General features: G+C 37.7%; 1 protein-coding gene across 2 annotated transcripts in view; it reads left to right on the forward strand.

Annotated features, from left to right (window-relative positions):
- KNTC1 (kinetochore associated 1) overlaps positions 1-15,717 on the forward strand; it is a 39,772-nt gene extending 24,055 nt beyond the window's left edge. Inside the window, exons 41-63 of one of the 2 annotated variants that reach the window (XM_086473962.1) lie at positions 712-828; positions 1,216-1,325; positions 1,556-1,766; positions 2,471-2,560; positions 2,926-3,097; positions 3,525-3,583; positions 3,726-3,942; positions 4,454-4,533; positions 5,444-5,654; positions 5,761-5,870; positions 6,525-6,574; positions 6,944-7,022; positions 7,679-7,797; positions 8,685-8,820; positions 9,728-9,823; positions 10,730-10,786; positions 11,256-11,310; positions 11,390-11,453; positions 12,478-12,607; positions 13,629-13,718; positions 14,264-14,409; positions 15,279-15,369; positions 15,629-15,717. In XM_086473962.1, the coding sequence (XP_086330088.1) occupies positions 712-828; positions 1,216-1,325; positions 1,556-1,766; positions 2,471-2,560; positions 2,926-3,097; positions 3,525-3,583; positions 3,726-3,942; positions 4,454-4,533; positions 5,444-5,654; positions 5,761-5,870; positions 6,525-6,574; positions 6,944-7,022; positions 7,679-7,797; positions 8,685-8,820; positions 9,728-9,823; positions 10,730-10,786; positions 11,256-11,310; positions 11,390-11,453; positions 12,478-12,607; positions 13,629-13,718; positions 14,264-14,409; positions 15,279-15,369; positions 15,629-15,688 (2,550 nt within the window). In that variant the 3' untranslated portion in view covers positions 15,689-15,717. The remainder of the gene's footprint in view (positions 1-711; positions 829-1,215; positions 1,326-1,555; positions 1,767-2,470; positions 2,561-2,925; positions 3,098-3,524; positions 3,584-3,725; positions 3,943-4,453; positions 4,534-5,443; positions 5,655-5,760; positions 5,871-6,524; positions 6,575-6,943; positions 7,023-7,678; positions 7,798-8,684; positions 8,821-9,727; positions 9,824-10,729; positions 10,787-11,255; positions 11,311-11,389; positions 11,454-12,477; positions 12,608-13,628; positions 13,719-14,263; positions 14,410-15,278; positions 15,370-15,628) is intronic. The other variant, XM_086473964.1, reaches the window with a different exon arrangement.
- The last annotated feature ends 207 nt before the right edge of the window (positions 15,718-15,924 follow it).

Here is a 15,924-nt window from a genome sequence, read left to right on the forward strand (position 1 = left end):
ATGGAGGCTGTTAAAGGGTTTCCTTTAGAAAAAAAAAAAAAAAAAAAAAAAAGATGTCAGCAATGCTGTATGGAAGTGCAGTAGTTTGCCATTATTAAGGGTATAGCTGTTTGAACCAGTTCCTCACTTAAGGTGCCACTGAGAGAAGCCGCCTCTCTTTACCACAGCGTGAGGTTGTGCACAGGCAGTTGCTCTGAATAGTAGCGTGATCTAAGTCCAAGAATTAGGCTACCTCATCATGGCTTATTCTTAAGCTTGAAATTGTTTATTTCAGGTCCCACCATAATTTATACCTACATTATATCTTGGAGAAACTGTTCGCTGCCAGCAGGTGTCAAGAGTGGAATGAATAAATACATCTGTTAAAATATAAAGGAAGATGGGATGGGAAGCAAAACATAACAAAGGAATGGGGAGGGGGAGTGACATAAATTTGGAGAAAAGATGATGTCTAAAAACCACCTTTTGTATTAGTTTCATTGGTGAAATACACAGTATTTTTGAGTGAGAAACTTAATTTTAAAGTAGCTCTGAGCTGCCAACTCGGGGGGTGTGGTAGTCCTGGTATTACCTTCTGTGAGGTTTGTTTTCATTTTACGCAGTTATGTGATCATCTATGAATTGTTTTAAGTTCCTCTAAGGATTTAGTCCTTAGGATTCCCAATGCTCAGAGTATTTATTATACTTATATTAACTTCTCACTCCTTTTAGGCAGTAGCTCTGGTTGGAGCACAGCTTGCTACCCAGTGTGGTGAAGCAGAAGAAAGAAGAAAATTCCAGGAATTGGTTACTGATGCAGAATGGGGTATCCAGCTTGGCAAATTTGGTGTAAGTTTTATTTATTTATTAAGGGTTTTATTAACTGATTAAATAGCAGAGATACTAATTCTGAGATGTATTGTGATTTTTAGACAGATTTCCCATTCTAAATGTAAGGAAAGTTTGGGGTTTGTGTTGTTCTTAATTTGTCATTCTGCTTGTCTGCTTAAATAAACCTCAGAAACTGAGAAATACAATAATTGAGGCTGCTGTAAAATAATTTCTAAGTGCTTAAGTACTACTTGGCCCAGGGCATAGTCAGCAAATGCACTGCTTTTTCCTGCTCTAAAAGTGTCTGGGTTGAAACTAAAGAGAACATGAAAGGTTAACTATATAAGGAATTGGTTTTGATATTGTCTTCTACATAAAGAAGATAAAATGTTTATTTATCTGTAGATTTCTTTCGAGACTGTGTTTAGACAACCACCAATAAGGAAGAAGGAACTCATAAGAACGCTGGTACAAAATCCAAAAGTAGACACGGATCTCATACTGAATTACTGCAGGTAATAATTGAAGCAAATCAATTGTGTTTGGTCGTTGCTGTAATAATAACCATGCCTACTGAAATCGATTTTGGTTTAAATCAATCCTAATTAATGTAATATGCAAATTGTTCCTTTTTTTAAAGTATTAATCAGAATATATACTGGTCTCTGGTGAACTTATTCATAAGGAAATAAGCACCTTGATGACACCAAGGTCACAGAGAAAATAATATTCTGTCCTCTTCTAGTACTTTCATGCTGGACAGTGATGCCGCACTGCAGCTTTGCATTGAAACACTTCTTCTCCAGAATGCTAATACAAATCATGTTGAAGATGACTCTGCAGAATACAGTGAGAAGCAACCTCATTCCACATTACTAGCTAGGGCGCTCAAAATAATTCCCCTACTGAAAAGCACGAACGACCTGGTCACTAGCCTCAGTGGAATATTGTACAAGGTAAAAAAAAAAAAAAAAAAAAAAAAAAAAAGAAAAAACAGATAAAACAAAAAACCGCCACACCAAACAAGCAAAAGAAATCCCTGAGGTATTGCATCTAGTCTCAAATGTCACTTGAATGAGAGATTAATAATTCCACAGAAATTTGAAAAGGTTATTTTTTTTTTCCGATTTTGCTGAAGAATGTAAATGTTAAGTTTTAGTGTTCTACGTCCCTAGAAAAAAAATAGTGCAACATATCTGATTTTATTTAAAGATAGGTTTCTTCCCAACTTCCCTTAAAAAAGAACCAGAAAATAATGAAACAAAATAGTCATTTCTAAATATCATAGCACGCTGGAAATACTTACAAGTGCTACATTAAAATTTGATAGGGGCATGAAAATTTGTATCTTGGGGTTTTTTGTTTGGTTGGTTTTTGGCTTTGTTTTGGAGGGTTTTGATTTGGTTGGTTTGGGGTTTTTTTCTTTCTTTTCATCACTTCATATTTGGTCTTTCTGCAATATCCTGACAATTTTTTTTAGGATTTAGGACTACGAAGTGGAAGTCTTTTATTTTAGAGAAGTATGGCACGATGCTTATGCTGTTTCTTCAGTATTATGTCAATATAGTCGATATTAGAATTGGAAAAAGTTACCTCAGTTGTATGCTTTTCTAAGATGAATCATGTAAGATCTTATAAAATAGATCATTATTTTGAACAGCTTGATCCTTATGACTATGAGACTATGGAAATTGTCCTGAAAGTGATACAGAATTCTGACGAAAAGAACACCAATATCCAGCTGAATCAGGTATGCCCAAACACTGTGCTGTTACCGTGCTGTTGGCATCTGTATTCCTTTTTGTCTATTTATTAGTGTAGCTATTCAAGAGTTTATTGGAATGAAATGAATTATTCCTTCTACACAGCTCTCGTTTAGAAAATACCATTCAAGAAATAGTGATCTCTAGCTGTTTCTCAGCAATGGCTCATAGCAGGGATAAAAACTCTGTAGATGTGTACCTGCTCTGCCAACAAAACATATGCCTCCAGGATTTAGGCATGTTTACTCGGGGGGCGGGGAGAAACACAATAGTATTGTGGCTTTTTTGCTTTTTCCTTGATTTTTTTTTTTTTTAAGTTTTCTTACTACTGTTTCCTTTTTTCCCCCCCTAGGCTTTGAGCCTCCTCAAACATCTGGAATCTTATAAAAGAATTTCTCCACCTGTAGATCTAGAACACCAATATGTTTTAGAGCAGGAGATGCCCTTATCTCCAGCTGCTCAAACCAGACTGCCCTTTCATCTGATATTCTTCAGAACTACACAGTGTTTCTGGAAAATTATATGTACGTTCAGTATTTTTTTGTGACTAGATCTGTGTATAATTCCCTTTCTCTGCTCTCTGTGATCTTTAAAGTTCTACGGTATGTATTTTATTAGTTGTATTTCTTTGTTAATGCATTTCTTCATCCCAAGTGCTTCTGAAAGCACTTGTGTTCCCAAATTGCTGCTGGTGAGGTAACTGGCTTGCAGTGGAGCTAAGACGATATATATAATGCAGAATTCCATCCTCAAATTCTTTTCTTAGAACCTCTCAAAGACCAAAGTGATCCACATATCCCACTTCCCAGGCCAGTGTGGATAATTAACGTAATATTCTTTCTCTCCCAGTGGAGATCTGCACTTAACAATAAACTGAAAGTGCTTAATTTCTTAGAGAAATCTGCAAGCGGGCTGTGACACTGTCATAGGCAGCTGTCTTTTTCCTTTCAGCCGCAGAGCTCAGTGAGGAATCCTTCCCGACCCTTCTGTTGATTTCCAAACTAATGAAGGTAAAGTAGCATCTTGAAAGAATTTATTTCAAAATTATTCTTTCCCACACACACACAAAAGAGCTTTCATATTTCTTTTGCGTGATTTTGGCCTCACTATAGAAATTCTGACAACTTTTAATGTACTTTAATATTTCTCTAGGTTTCACTGGATACCTTACACATGTCTGCAGCTCAACACGTCTTTGATAAAAAATTGAAACCAAAAATGTTTGAAATGAGAAACACTGGATATACATCAGTTGTTAACAAGGAGACAACTAAAACTGTGCAGACGATTCAGTCATATCTGCTGTCTATAACTAATCCAGAGTGGGCTGTAGCTATTGCTCTCAAGATTGTACAAAAATTTCCGACAGGTAAGGTGCATATGTGGTGACTTGAGGGGTGAAGTAATGGGAGGAGGAGAATAGGTTTGAGAAAAGACAAGCTAGCTTGTGAGCAAACATTTGTTCAGTGTTCTTGGATAAAACCTGGGGAAGTTTGAGAATAAAAATGCATTTGTCTCCTACATCCAGTTTTGAACAGTAGGCTAGGACAACAGCCACATCATAACACAGCATCTTTTTTCTCTCTTTTTAAGCCATGTTGTTTTGCTTACAATTTCTCTGTGTTCATACCATCTTCAGACAAGTTTTCCAACAAAAGCAAATATTTCAGCTAAAGCTAAGCTAACGTCTCTATTATCTCAATCCAAATAGATAATATTTTTTCGCTCTTTAGGCACAGGAGCTTTCCTAGTATTTTAAATAGCTTCTTTTTTTTTAATTCTCTGAAATAAAATGGACATACTGTATATTGTAGAAAGGCTTAATGAAAACTTATTTTATTTACTTCCTCCCCCCCCTTTTTTTTTTTCCTTTAAAAAAGGTCCTGACCAGATTCAGGCATTGAAATTCTGTCTCTATCTAGCTGAGAAATGGCTAAAGAATACAACAGCTAAGGTAATGGTAAACTGCTTGCACGACTGTTGTTGTGTAGTCAGGTACTTATGTCAGTGTTTCACCTGGGTGTTTCATGTAGTGGTGTGTAGATTGTACCATAACGAACCCGATATGGGAAGTGACGGTGTAAGGGACCCCTCAGAAGAACCCTCTCTGTCCAGTAACATTCTCCTGTTCACAACCTAGCAAAAACTAGGCTTACAGTCCTGGGAGGCCGGACGAAAAATACAGTTTTAAGGAAGGATATTTTGTCCTTTCTCCTCTTGTGTGCATTTTTTTGGCTGCAGGAGAATGAGTTGGAATCTGTTCCAGCTGTTAGATCAATACCATTATTAACTTTCACTCTGAGTTGCCAGTTTCTTTAGCTATTTGTAGTAGTACATATAAGGAAAGTGTGCTTTGACTTGATTCTCAAGCTCATTTTTATATGGTTGGTAGGGAAAAGTGAGTAAGAATCTCAGCCTTGCTTAGGACTATCAAACTTGCTATGGTGGTGTTGAGACACGATGAACACTGAATAATTCTCTGATACTTACGTCTTTGAACAGAATTGTGCCAAAATTAAACTAATTCTAGCAGCCAAGGCTTAATATTGAATATCTTTCCTTCTCCATCTTACCTCAAACTTTTACTGAATTTTACATACTGCTGCATGTGGTACATGTTTTATTGGGCTTTTTCACAACATACCTTTGTTTCCAGTTTTTTTCTGAATATGTTTTCTTGCCAGAGCAGCACGGTTAGTACTGTCTGTTTACAGAAAAAACACCTGTAGATACAGGCATGGGGACACATCTGAAGAACAGATCTTGCTACTCACTTCACTGAATTAGACTGTAAAAAGTTAAGATGATTTTTCTAGTGCTTTTGTGTAAAAGGACGTGGTTTTATATAAACCTGTGGTGTTTTGCTAAAGGATGATTGGCATAAAAAAGCGCAAGTCCTACAGGAGAAGTTATATATGCAGTACAAGAGATCAGCAACAGAAAACGCTCTAATAACACATAACTTGAACACTGGAGAGCATTTAAAGTCTATTGGGCAACCAGCAAATCTTATCGCTTTACTATATGAGCACCACAGTATAGACCAAAGAATCCAAAACCCAGCTGGCAGAGATTATCCGGGTGAGTATCCATAATCGAGTTTCAAAGGAGCAAAAAAGTTCTTTAAAAAAATGCTAAGCAAGATGATACTAGCTTGTAAATATGTTGTCTGTACCTATTTATGTAGATATCCATATGGCAGCTAAGGAGATAGCAGAAATCAACAATTTGGATATGAACCCAATTTGGGATAAACTGCTGGATAAATGGCTGTGTCCAAGTGTACTGCCCTCACAAGTAAGTCGTCACTGGAGATTTGGTTTTGGAGAAAAATTGCCAATTACATAAAATATGTGTATTTTTATCACTTATTCAAAAGGCTAAGGTTATTTTGCACAATTTGCCTTTAGTACTCATGAATCTGTTTAAGATGCACCTAAATTCAGACTACTATCAATACCTTTCTACTATTGCTGCACACCACTGTCTCTAGTGAGAATGATATGAAATGCTTTCCCTTCTCTCTGTAGAGAGATTAAAATCTTATCTTTGGTGCTGCAGTAAGGTTGTGTAGCCAGCCTAAAGGAGTTGTGAATGTATTATTACCCTCATCGAACACTGATTCTAGAATCAGAGAATGAATCCTCTCCTGATGCAGCTTAGCTAACAGAGGGTTAATTGCTGCTTATGCAGCATACAGCTGGGTGAGAAAGGGCAGGGAGCAGGCATTGCCTCTGCTTCAAAATACCAGTTAGCAGGGTGAGGAGTGCTGGTGACTGCCAAGCATACAGCTAAATAAAGAAAGGACTGATAAAACCGGAATTTCTTTCCTTGGCTGCATTAGCAGGGGTGCCCAGCTCTTAAGAAAGGGTTTAAGCAAGGATATGACCCACCTACTTATCCAAACAGTTTAGAAAACTCTCACAACTAGGTTTTCTTGTCTTTTTAAAGAAAAGTCAAGAAATCTTTGGAGATGTACCGGCAGACAAAGAACTTGGAAGGTATGTGTGTTGTCCTACATATAATATGGTGAATTATTGTTAACTTGCAACTTTAACTGTATCTGTTTTTTTCAAGAAACCTGACAGTGTGTGTGATTCAGAACTCACTGTTGTGTTATTTTTACTTTCTGGTGATGTCAATTTTGAATCGTCAAATATTTATGCAACGAAATGTCATTTGCAATAACTTACAGATGTAAGTGCCTGCTTAAGAGCAGCTATTTGGAGGTTGTCCCCTTGTTTTCTATGTCCCTGGAGTCTCTTAATCTCTTTTCAACAATGAAATATATTTACACATGAATGAATATTGACACGTTGTATTTCAGTAGCCATGCTGTAGTGGTATTAAAAACCAGTGTATTTTTGCAGAGCTATATATCTACTTCAGTTACGCCCAATGGATTATAGTTCAAGAATGCTTTTTGCAATTACAACATCTGCCACATCTGTAAGTTTCTACGTTCTTATTTCAGCTTACTACTTAGGAAATCTTCACCTCTTATTAAAATCAAGTGTGGTCTGCTTAACTGTATGGGTTTCAACCTAAGGCCTTTATATCTGTGAGAGCCCTCTATTTCTCCTCCCTGACCTTTGGATTAAAACTGTCGTGTTCATTGAATTTTGCTATTGGCTGTCAAGAGCAGCCCTTGAACTCTGGATTTTCTAAATTTATTGTTGATAGTATCTGAAATAACTTCATTAAATGTTTTCTAGAATGTGCTTTAAGCTGGTGTAATACATTGGCTTCCTTTGGATGGAATTCAAGCAGAGTGGTAAAATTATTTTAGCAGAACCTTAATCTTCAGTCTTTCACACTTACTGAAAGTATTTGTGATACTATATATCACAAATATTTTTCTTGCCTGCATTAATAGTCTTAAATCTAGAAAACCACCTGATTTAGCAGTGCTCTTTGAAGTTGGCAAATATTTCAACTGGTTAGTATAAAAGTGGAATGTGAGCCAGCCTGTTACTTGGCCTATAGTTCCACTAAATTAATCTAAAAATCTTAGAAAGGATCATACTAGACATCTATAATCCTCTTTCTAGTTGTTCAGCCAATTGTTGTGACTCTTCACTGGGTTTTTTTTTTCCCCCCCTCAGCCAATTGGAGTTACTCAGCTGACATATGGTCACAAGAGCAGAGCTCTTAAGTGTCTGCTCTACTTGGCGGATACCAACACTGTGGAATCACTCTTCAAGAAACCCATTGAGGAAGTAAAGTAAGATGAATTTTCCTTAAGATGTTCCTTAATAATGTTTTGTTGGTCTTTAACAGCCATTGGAAAAAAATACATGATATTTGGAGAATTATTTTTTTACTAATCTGTTTTTTGAGCTTTTAAAATCTATTTCTGAAGAGTGTATTTCTTTTAACTTCATAGAGCATAGACCTTTTAACTTCACTGTTATGCCATCCAGAACATCACAGTCCCAATTTGTAAACCTGAAAGTAATATGACATTACATGGAAAATACTTTGTTCAATTTTGCATAGGTTGCAGTTACTTCTCTAGTTATTGAAGCGTTTTCTCCTACCTATATGTATAGTATTCCATCCATCAGAGTTCAGAACCGGTCACCTTGCAAAGATACAGTCCTTTGCAAAAATAAGGTACCAAAACCCCAGCAGAATAATGTTTGTTTGAAAATATCCATAGAACTAACTAGCTAAGAAAATATCTAGAGTAGAATTTCTGTGCTGGTGATCTGAAATTAGGCCCTTTTTAATGGGAAGTGATGTTTTCAGAGTATATCAGGCCAAATAGCTATGCAGGGGGTTCTATAAATATGCAGTTGCTGTGCATGAATGAGATTTTAGTTGTAAGGGTTACAGTAACTGGTTTATCTTTAGAGGTGATCCGAGCCATCCGTTGTTCAGGTGAATGAGGTTTCCCTGAGCAATTACCAGAAAGTTGTTTGTTTGGGTTTTTTGCTTCATTAAGATCTCCTTCGTGAGTACAAATACAGTCTACATTATTGTTTCCTTTTTTTTTTTTTTTTAAAGCAACAAAAGACACTTTTCCAGTATTATCCTGAGCTTGTTTATGTGAGTTATAATCACTGTAAATATCATTAACTCCTGGTTTTGGTGGGACTCTTTTTACAGGTATCTTCTAAAATCCTATATTTATCTGGCAGAGTTTGAAATCTTGGATATTCCATATACTTATGAATCATTTCATAAGAGTCCTAAGGAAGGAATGATTAAAGGGCTATGGAAGAATCACAGCCACAAACCCACGGTATGATCTTTAACCCTTTGGAATTGTTTGTTTGTTACATACTGTGTGAAATGTACACCTTTTTACATAGCATATGCATTTTTAAATGGGCGTTGCTCCAGTGTACTCTGTTCTATTCATCCACTCGTGATATGCAACTCATAATTCTATTTTAAAATACCAGTGAAGATGCGGGTACCCCAATGACTCCCGTCTTTCAGAGTGACAAATAAAACCCAACCTCTGGATGTGCTGACTACTGCCCAACACACAGTTATTCCCTAGTACTTGCCCACCTTTGCATACCCATACCTGGTTTCTTGTCTGGGAAGCGAGATCTTTGGTACTTTAACATGAGTTAGGTATTAACAGGTATACACCTTCAGAATAGCTGCTAGTTACTTATCTGATATGTCAGGGATGGGTTTTAAGTTATACTCTGCTTAGGAATTTGACTTTGATAATTCCTTCGTGTTACCAGTATGTTTTGTGACAGCTAACTTAACGCTGAGGACAGGGGCAGGTAAATGAGATTTCCAGGTAGACACCAGTATCTGACACAAAAAGTAACCTGTTCTATGGAGGCTTCACAGCACTCCTTCTGACTTACAGCCACAAAACGGAAGTGATCTGTTCTTTGGTTGGATTACACTCATGCTAGTCTAAAATTTGAAAATGACAAATAAACAAAGCTTTAGCCTAACTACAATTAGAAAATAAAGTGATAGCATGTATAGGTGGGGGGTTTTGGTTTGGTTTTAATTCTCCTCACATGCGTAAAATAACACTGAAAGTGGCTTGGTTGTGGCCTTTCAGCAGTTAAAGATCACGGTAATGCTGTAAAAATCTAAAATTACGCTGGCAAGCAGTAAAGGTTTGAAGATCATGAATGTACATTAAAATACGGTGTGTCCTTGCTCTCCTTTAGGGTGTTAGACTGGTGGCAGAACTTTGTCTAGAATACAAAGTATATGATTCCCAGCTGTGGAATGGCATACTGCAGAAACTCCTTGGTTTCAATATGGTAAGCAATTTTTAAGCATGAACTTCTGCAGCCAGGTGAGAAAAAGGCTTTTTTTATCTAGTGATTTCTAAAGAATAGGATATATACATAAGCTTACTGTGAGCAATTACTGATAATTTACATGGTTACTTTGGGCTTTTAAGTCCTGAACTGATGAAGCTTTGAGGAATTTGTGTTTTAGCAATACTGCTTGAGAATTTTGATCTTAGATTGTTCTAGTAGTTGGTTGTTTTTTTTTTTTTAAAGGCACAAAGCCTTTTGGATGGCAAGAGTAAAACCTATGACAGTAAATTGAAAATTTTCTTCATATTATTATAATTTTACAACATAGTATGTATATTTTTGTGTGCAAATACATACACACATATGCCCAAAATGCACCTATATGTACATACATATACACACACACAAAAACATTACCCCTAGAATGTATTTTTATGATCGTAAACCTGATTTTCGCCCTTCAGAATCGTAATTACCTCTGATTTTCAAACTTTGTAATGTTGCTATAGCCTAAAGAGGTAACAACATACAAAGATGTACCTGGCAATGTGGTTTTATCAGGAGCAGGTATTGAATCTAGTTGTAATGTAATGAGATTTAGGTACTAATAGCAAAGAAGGTGGGATCATAAACTTTCCAGCACCAGTTGTAGCAAGACTACCAGAAATCTTCGGTATTTACTGAGACGACATACGCTGCTGCTGCTGCTGCTTGTGATAATTTAATTTACTAAACTATAAATCCTATTTCCAAATGCATCAATTACTCCTCCCGAAAGAACAAGGGTACCTTGAGAAACTGTAAGTTTGCATCCTGCAGACCAGACAGGCGTAATGTAGTTCTGTAGGTTATTGCCAAATTTGCAAAAACTGTAGTATTTTATAAAGAATTTTTTTTTTTCAGATTCAATATCTAAGAAGAGTTTTGATAGCAATTACTGGGATTCATTCATTATGGGAGGTAAGCAAATATTCTTTGACTCCTAATCTTTTTCTTCACTTAACAGGAACTTGGCATCTTATTTGTGTGGGTGGGTGTGTGAATGGCAGCCATCTGTGCCATGAAGTGTTACGTGTGGAAAGATTCTTTTTGAATGATTGTTTTTATGACAGTGCAATATGCAAATGAGTATCATTATTAATCACTAAAATACCATATTTTGTACTTGTGGTTCCTTCAGAAAACACTTACTTGGAGGGTTTTGTAAAGTTGGACAGAGTCATTTTGCCATGAGTCAAAATATGGCTAAATCTTAGACTATGAGATGAGGAAAGCAATGTTAGAGAATACTTCATCTAGGATAAAAAGAAAAGGACACTGACAGGTCTCTTCCACCTACAGTGGGTCAGGATGTCTGTGTGTCTGTGTTTACAAGTGCACGTAGTTACAACTGTGGTTGGCTGTTACTTCAAAACTTTGTTGTCAACAGATTCCCAGCTTCAGTCGAGCTTGGCGAAGCGTAGTTCTGTCACCATTTCTCACAGGTAGGGTTGCTATTAGCTATCATGCTCATATAGTAACTTGGTTATATATTTACTTTATCATGTTTTCTTTATTTCTTAGCTTCGTGTCCGCTGAGTCCTAAACAGTTAGAGGAATGTTGTGAGTGTTTTGTGATTCTGCTCAAGTAAGTAGATAGCACATCCCACGTTTGTATCCGTTTGAGTGGGAATGCCCGTTTGCAATTTCTTGTCCAACAACCTGCCCTGGAACGTGCAAAGGAGCTCTGAAAACTGGGGAACCTGAGGCATGAGGAAGAACCTTTTGCCTCTTCTGAGGAGAGGATCAGGGCACGTACCCAAACAGAAATGCTGTACTTGCCCGCAGACTGTTGACAAGATGTGCCGTCACTTGGTACCTTGGCTATTTAAACCGTACTGGGAGCTGCTGTCTGAATTTGGGCTCAGAATCAGCAGCACAGACTGCTGAAAACCAGTTGATCTGCCAAGTTGCTGCCCCCATGAGGGACAGCTGTTCCTGTCCTGACATTAAGGAACTCATGGTCAACCCTACAAGTCCAATTAATATCTTTCTTAGCCCAAAATACAGCACATTTCCTAAAACAGAGAGAAAGAACTCATTTTCCTACAAAGAATAAATCTATGACAAAAATCTAATAGCTGCACATCTCTAAGTGTGGTTAACCTGTGGTATTAGTGTTCCAAAACATTCTGTACATAAACCAAGTTTGGTTTACAATGTGAAAAATCACAATAAATCATTATCTTATTCACCACAATGCTCTGGCTTGCTCAAGAGAAGACCCAGAGCTCAGAGTGCCTGACTTGCACCAAAAGTTCATTAGGAAATACTGGAAAGGGATCCAGCTGAAGAACATGCCTACCCTACTGTGCATATACGTATGTACCAAAGCGTTCCTCTGGGCAGCTGGCCAACACTTCCTCTCAAAATAGGGCCTTGGGTGTTTAAAAAGAGAAACTGGAGTTGAGGGGATTTTCAAGCTAGAAAGTCATTATGTGTTTGTATTCTGGGAAACTTCAACACAGCTTGGCCATTTCTCAAAATAAGATGATATAAAAATGCATTGTTTTACCTGGCTTAAAAATCCCAGTGCAGTTTTGTTGGCAGTACTAAGCCATGCAGTTACACTTGTCATAGCAGAGAACTTCACTCCTCATCTTCTTCTGAAGGTGTCCTGTTCTGGCTGACTTGGATGTCATCGGAATAGCTAAACAATATGCACAGCTGGACCTTCTGGCTTTTGCTTTGGGGTGCCTGTTGCTCATTTCTCAGTCTGAGAAGCGAGAGCAGCAAATTCAGGTAAATAATAAGTTTTGTGTTGTGTCTGTGAAAGGGAAATGTCTTTAAGCACGTTACGTTCACCAGAAACTGTGAAAGATGGTAGCTTGTAATTCCAGCTTATTTAAGTATGTCACTGCTGGCAGCTGCTTGGCATTTCCCACCCACAAAGGCTATTGCTCTGAATTTGTCCTTCTGAAAGGGATCATGGAAACACTTCCTCTTGGTTTGTTTTGGTTTGTTGGTATTTTTTAAAGCAGAACCAGCTAGTCATCCTCAGCAGCTTTGTCATGTGACTTTGCCTTCTGTGGATTTGAGGATGTTTTATGGGATCCTGCCCATAAAACCAATTAAAAAACCCTAAAAAACCCAAGCCATAGGCATATTCCTGCCAGAACAGCATGAAGCTGATGATAACACACATAATTGCTGAGGAGCTACCACCAGCAGTTTCACAGCAGATTGCAAGAAAAGTGCTGAATCCTACTTTGGAAAAGTGTTGAGCAAAAGCTCCTGATTTCTTGGAAAGATGCTTGACATGCTTTACAAGTTCTGATGTAAACCTTTTGCCGTAGAGCCATATCCTCACTCTCATGTATCTCAACGTTTCCTTTCTCTTCTCATTTGTCTCCCTTAGTTTGTGCCCTGCATTGTTCTCCCAGGTGAAGCATTATAGGCTGTTCCCATATTTGTCATGAGCAAACTGGCCCTGGTAAAGGCATCTTAAATTCTTATGACTTCCAGTCAATAAAGTTAAGCTCAGAAAGATTTTCCCAAATTACAGCATTAATGTCAGTCATTTAGTCTGCTGGGAATGAGTCAAAATCTGTAACAGCTACAGCAAAATACCCTTTGAGAGTTGAAAGCGACGAGTACTACTCTTTCAGTCAGGCTGCACACATCCAGGTTTGATAATTTCATGTTTGTACCTAGAATTTCAAAATACTAATTGTTCCTGAATAAATGAAATACTTGCTCTGAAGGGAGCGTTTTAACTTCAATCATTCACAGACTATTAATGTTTTGTAACTTTTTTTGCAAGAGCTTCTTATCAACCTGTGACGCAGAAACCGTGCTGCAACAAATTGATGAACACATGAACACTGGAGAAGTAGTGGCATTTGCTTCTCAGGTAAGTAGGTAAAATTTCCTTCACTTGCCTTTGACTTAGAGGCTTTTTTGATAGATAAGTGTATGCAGAATCTTCTTGTCTCTCTCCCCTGATCTTGCCAAGCATCAGTAGACACAATGCACGCTTGTAAAATACAGCAACGTTTGTAGGGAGTTTTACACTTTTATTAATATTGTTACACTTTTATTAACATACATACGCAGTGCTGTGTGCAGGCTGCCCCTGTTGGTAGGACAGCACTGCTTGCAGCACTGCTACTTTGTGTTTCTAAATAAATGTTTGGAGCAAAAAGGCTAAAGGGCTTATGAAACTGCGCTCTCTCCTGCCTTGCCTTGGGCTGCCGCCCTAAAGGCAACTTTCTTAACTCATTCCCCTGTCTGAATCTGAGATCAGTCTTTACAAAAACTGCCATTTCACAGCACTAAAAAACCCCACAAATTTAAAAAATCCTGTTCTATGGGAGTCTGAGCTTTTGTCATTCAAAAGTAAAATTTCTCCTGTTTAAAATATTAATACTGTTCCATTACTAAAACTTAAATCTACAGATTAGATCTCTGGTTTTGGACAGTATCATAAACGAGAAGCTATATGAAAAATTCTTGAAAACAAAGTATTTTCCACTGTTGAAGCAACAACTGATGAATACTCACCGAATAAAAGAACTGGTGGATTATTTTGCAAAAAAGAACTGGTAAGTTAAGATGACAAGTGATGCCATGACTGATAGCAATTACAGGAATTGAATCTCCTTGATTTTATTTTCATTTATTTGAAGTCATGGAGATTTTCTAGTACTTGGTCTCCAAGAATTTTTAAAGTATTGCTAAGTTAAATAAACAAAATAAAAAATCTCCCCTCACTACTCTGCATACTTAGGACAGAGTTTTACAGGGTCATTCAAGCCAAGGTAACAGCTCACTGAGCCTGCACTGGCACGCACATCAGACGCAGTTAACGTAGCAAAAGTAACCTGACAGAAACACCAAACGCTTCTGAGTCACTTCACCTTGCCTTCAGGTGAGCTCAGCTCAGTGGCATCGTGGAGTCGCAGCTTCAGCAATAAGAACACTCCAAAAAAATAAATGAACTGCCTGTCCTCCAGCCTTGGGAATGAGGGGGTTTGCTGATGAGCTTTTCAAGAGTTAGAAATACCTCTCACCTTCCACTTCAATAAAACAAGGTCTCGCCACCCCACCTCCTGCAGGGCAGTTCTCCCTCAGGGATCTAGCCCTGAGGGACAGCACTTGGGCTCATTGCGCACAGCTGCCGATGTTGAGGCCCCGCATGCCCAGTGTTGCAAGTCACTTTGTTACCAGCTACCCTGGAGCCAAAATGGGGCAGGAATCGATAAATAACTGTTCAGATTGTAGCATACGTTAGTTTTATTAACAGACACAGGTTAAATGCAAGGCTTGGCTTGGCTTGTTTTCCTCTGCTGAGAAATAACAGGACTTATCTGACTTCAAAAATGTGGTCGTACCCTACTTTTCTTCTTCAGTGTACATAGTCTAAATTCTTGGCTTTTTGGAGAGCTTAAGTTGACAGACTTGCTTCCTACAGCATTGATGATGCAATAGCCCTAATTCAAGAATATCAAGAGAAATGTGGAAATCCTGCTCTGGTGGACATACCCTCATCTGATCTTCTGAAGGTAAAACAAACCTCATGCAGGGTTTTTTTTTTTCCTAAACTAAGAATTTCACTCAATTTTTAGCAAAAATATTTCTTAGCCAAGTTATTTTAGTAAAATATATTGTATATAATAATATAACCCTTTATTAATGCACGTAATTAATTTTACTTGAACCAAATCTGTGCCATGCTAAGCCTTATGCTTCCAAGTACTTTCATAGGCCTTGGATTACATCCCATTTTCCTAAGCCCTCTTCAATTGTTCTCTAACCTTCCAGGTGTATCTGAATGGACCTGAGGAGACCTGTGTCCTAGAACTGTCATCGATAAGGTCTTGATTTACCTTTTTCTCTTCTCCCTCTACTGGCAAGACAAAGGCCACGCGTTGAGAACGCTCGTTCTGGGCAAGTGAATATTAAACCAGAAACTCAGTGCTTTTTTTACCAAAAGCTACCCCGAGCTTTCCATTTTTCTTTTTTTTTTTTTAACTGTTCTAGGCTGTTTCTTCTCCATGCTCTAGCCCCATTGAAAGAGTTCGGACTTACAGCAGAATTTCCTGTTTGCATTCAACAGT

The sequence above is a fragment of the Leptosomus discolor genome, chromosome 16 (genome assembly GCF_034619465.1).
Source record: "Leptosomus discolor isolate bLepDis1 chromosome 16, bLepDis1.hap2, whole genome shotgun sequence".
NCBI classification, from domain to species: domain Eukaryota; kingdom Metazoa; phylum Chordata; class Aves; order Leptosomiformes; family Leptosomidae; genus Leptosomus; species Leptosomus discolor.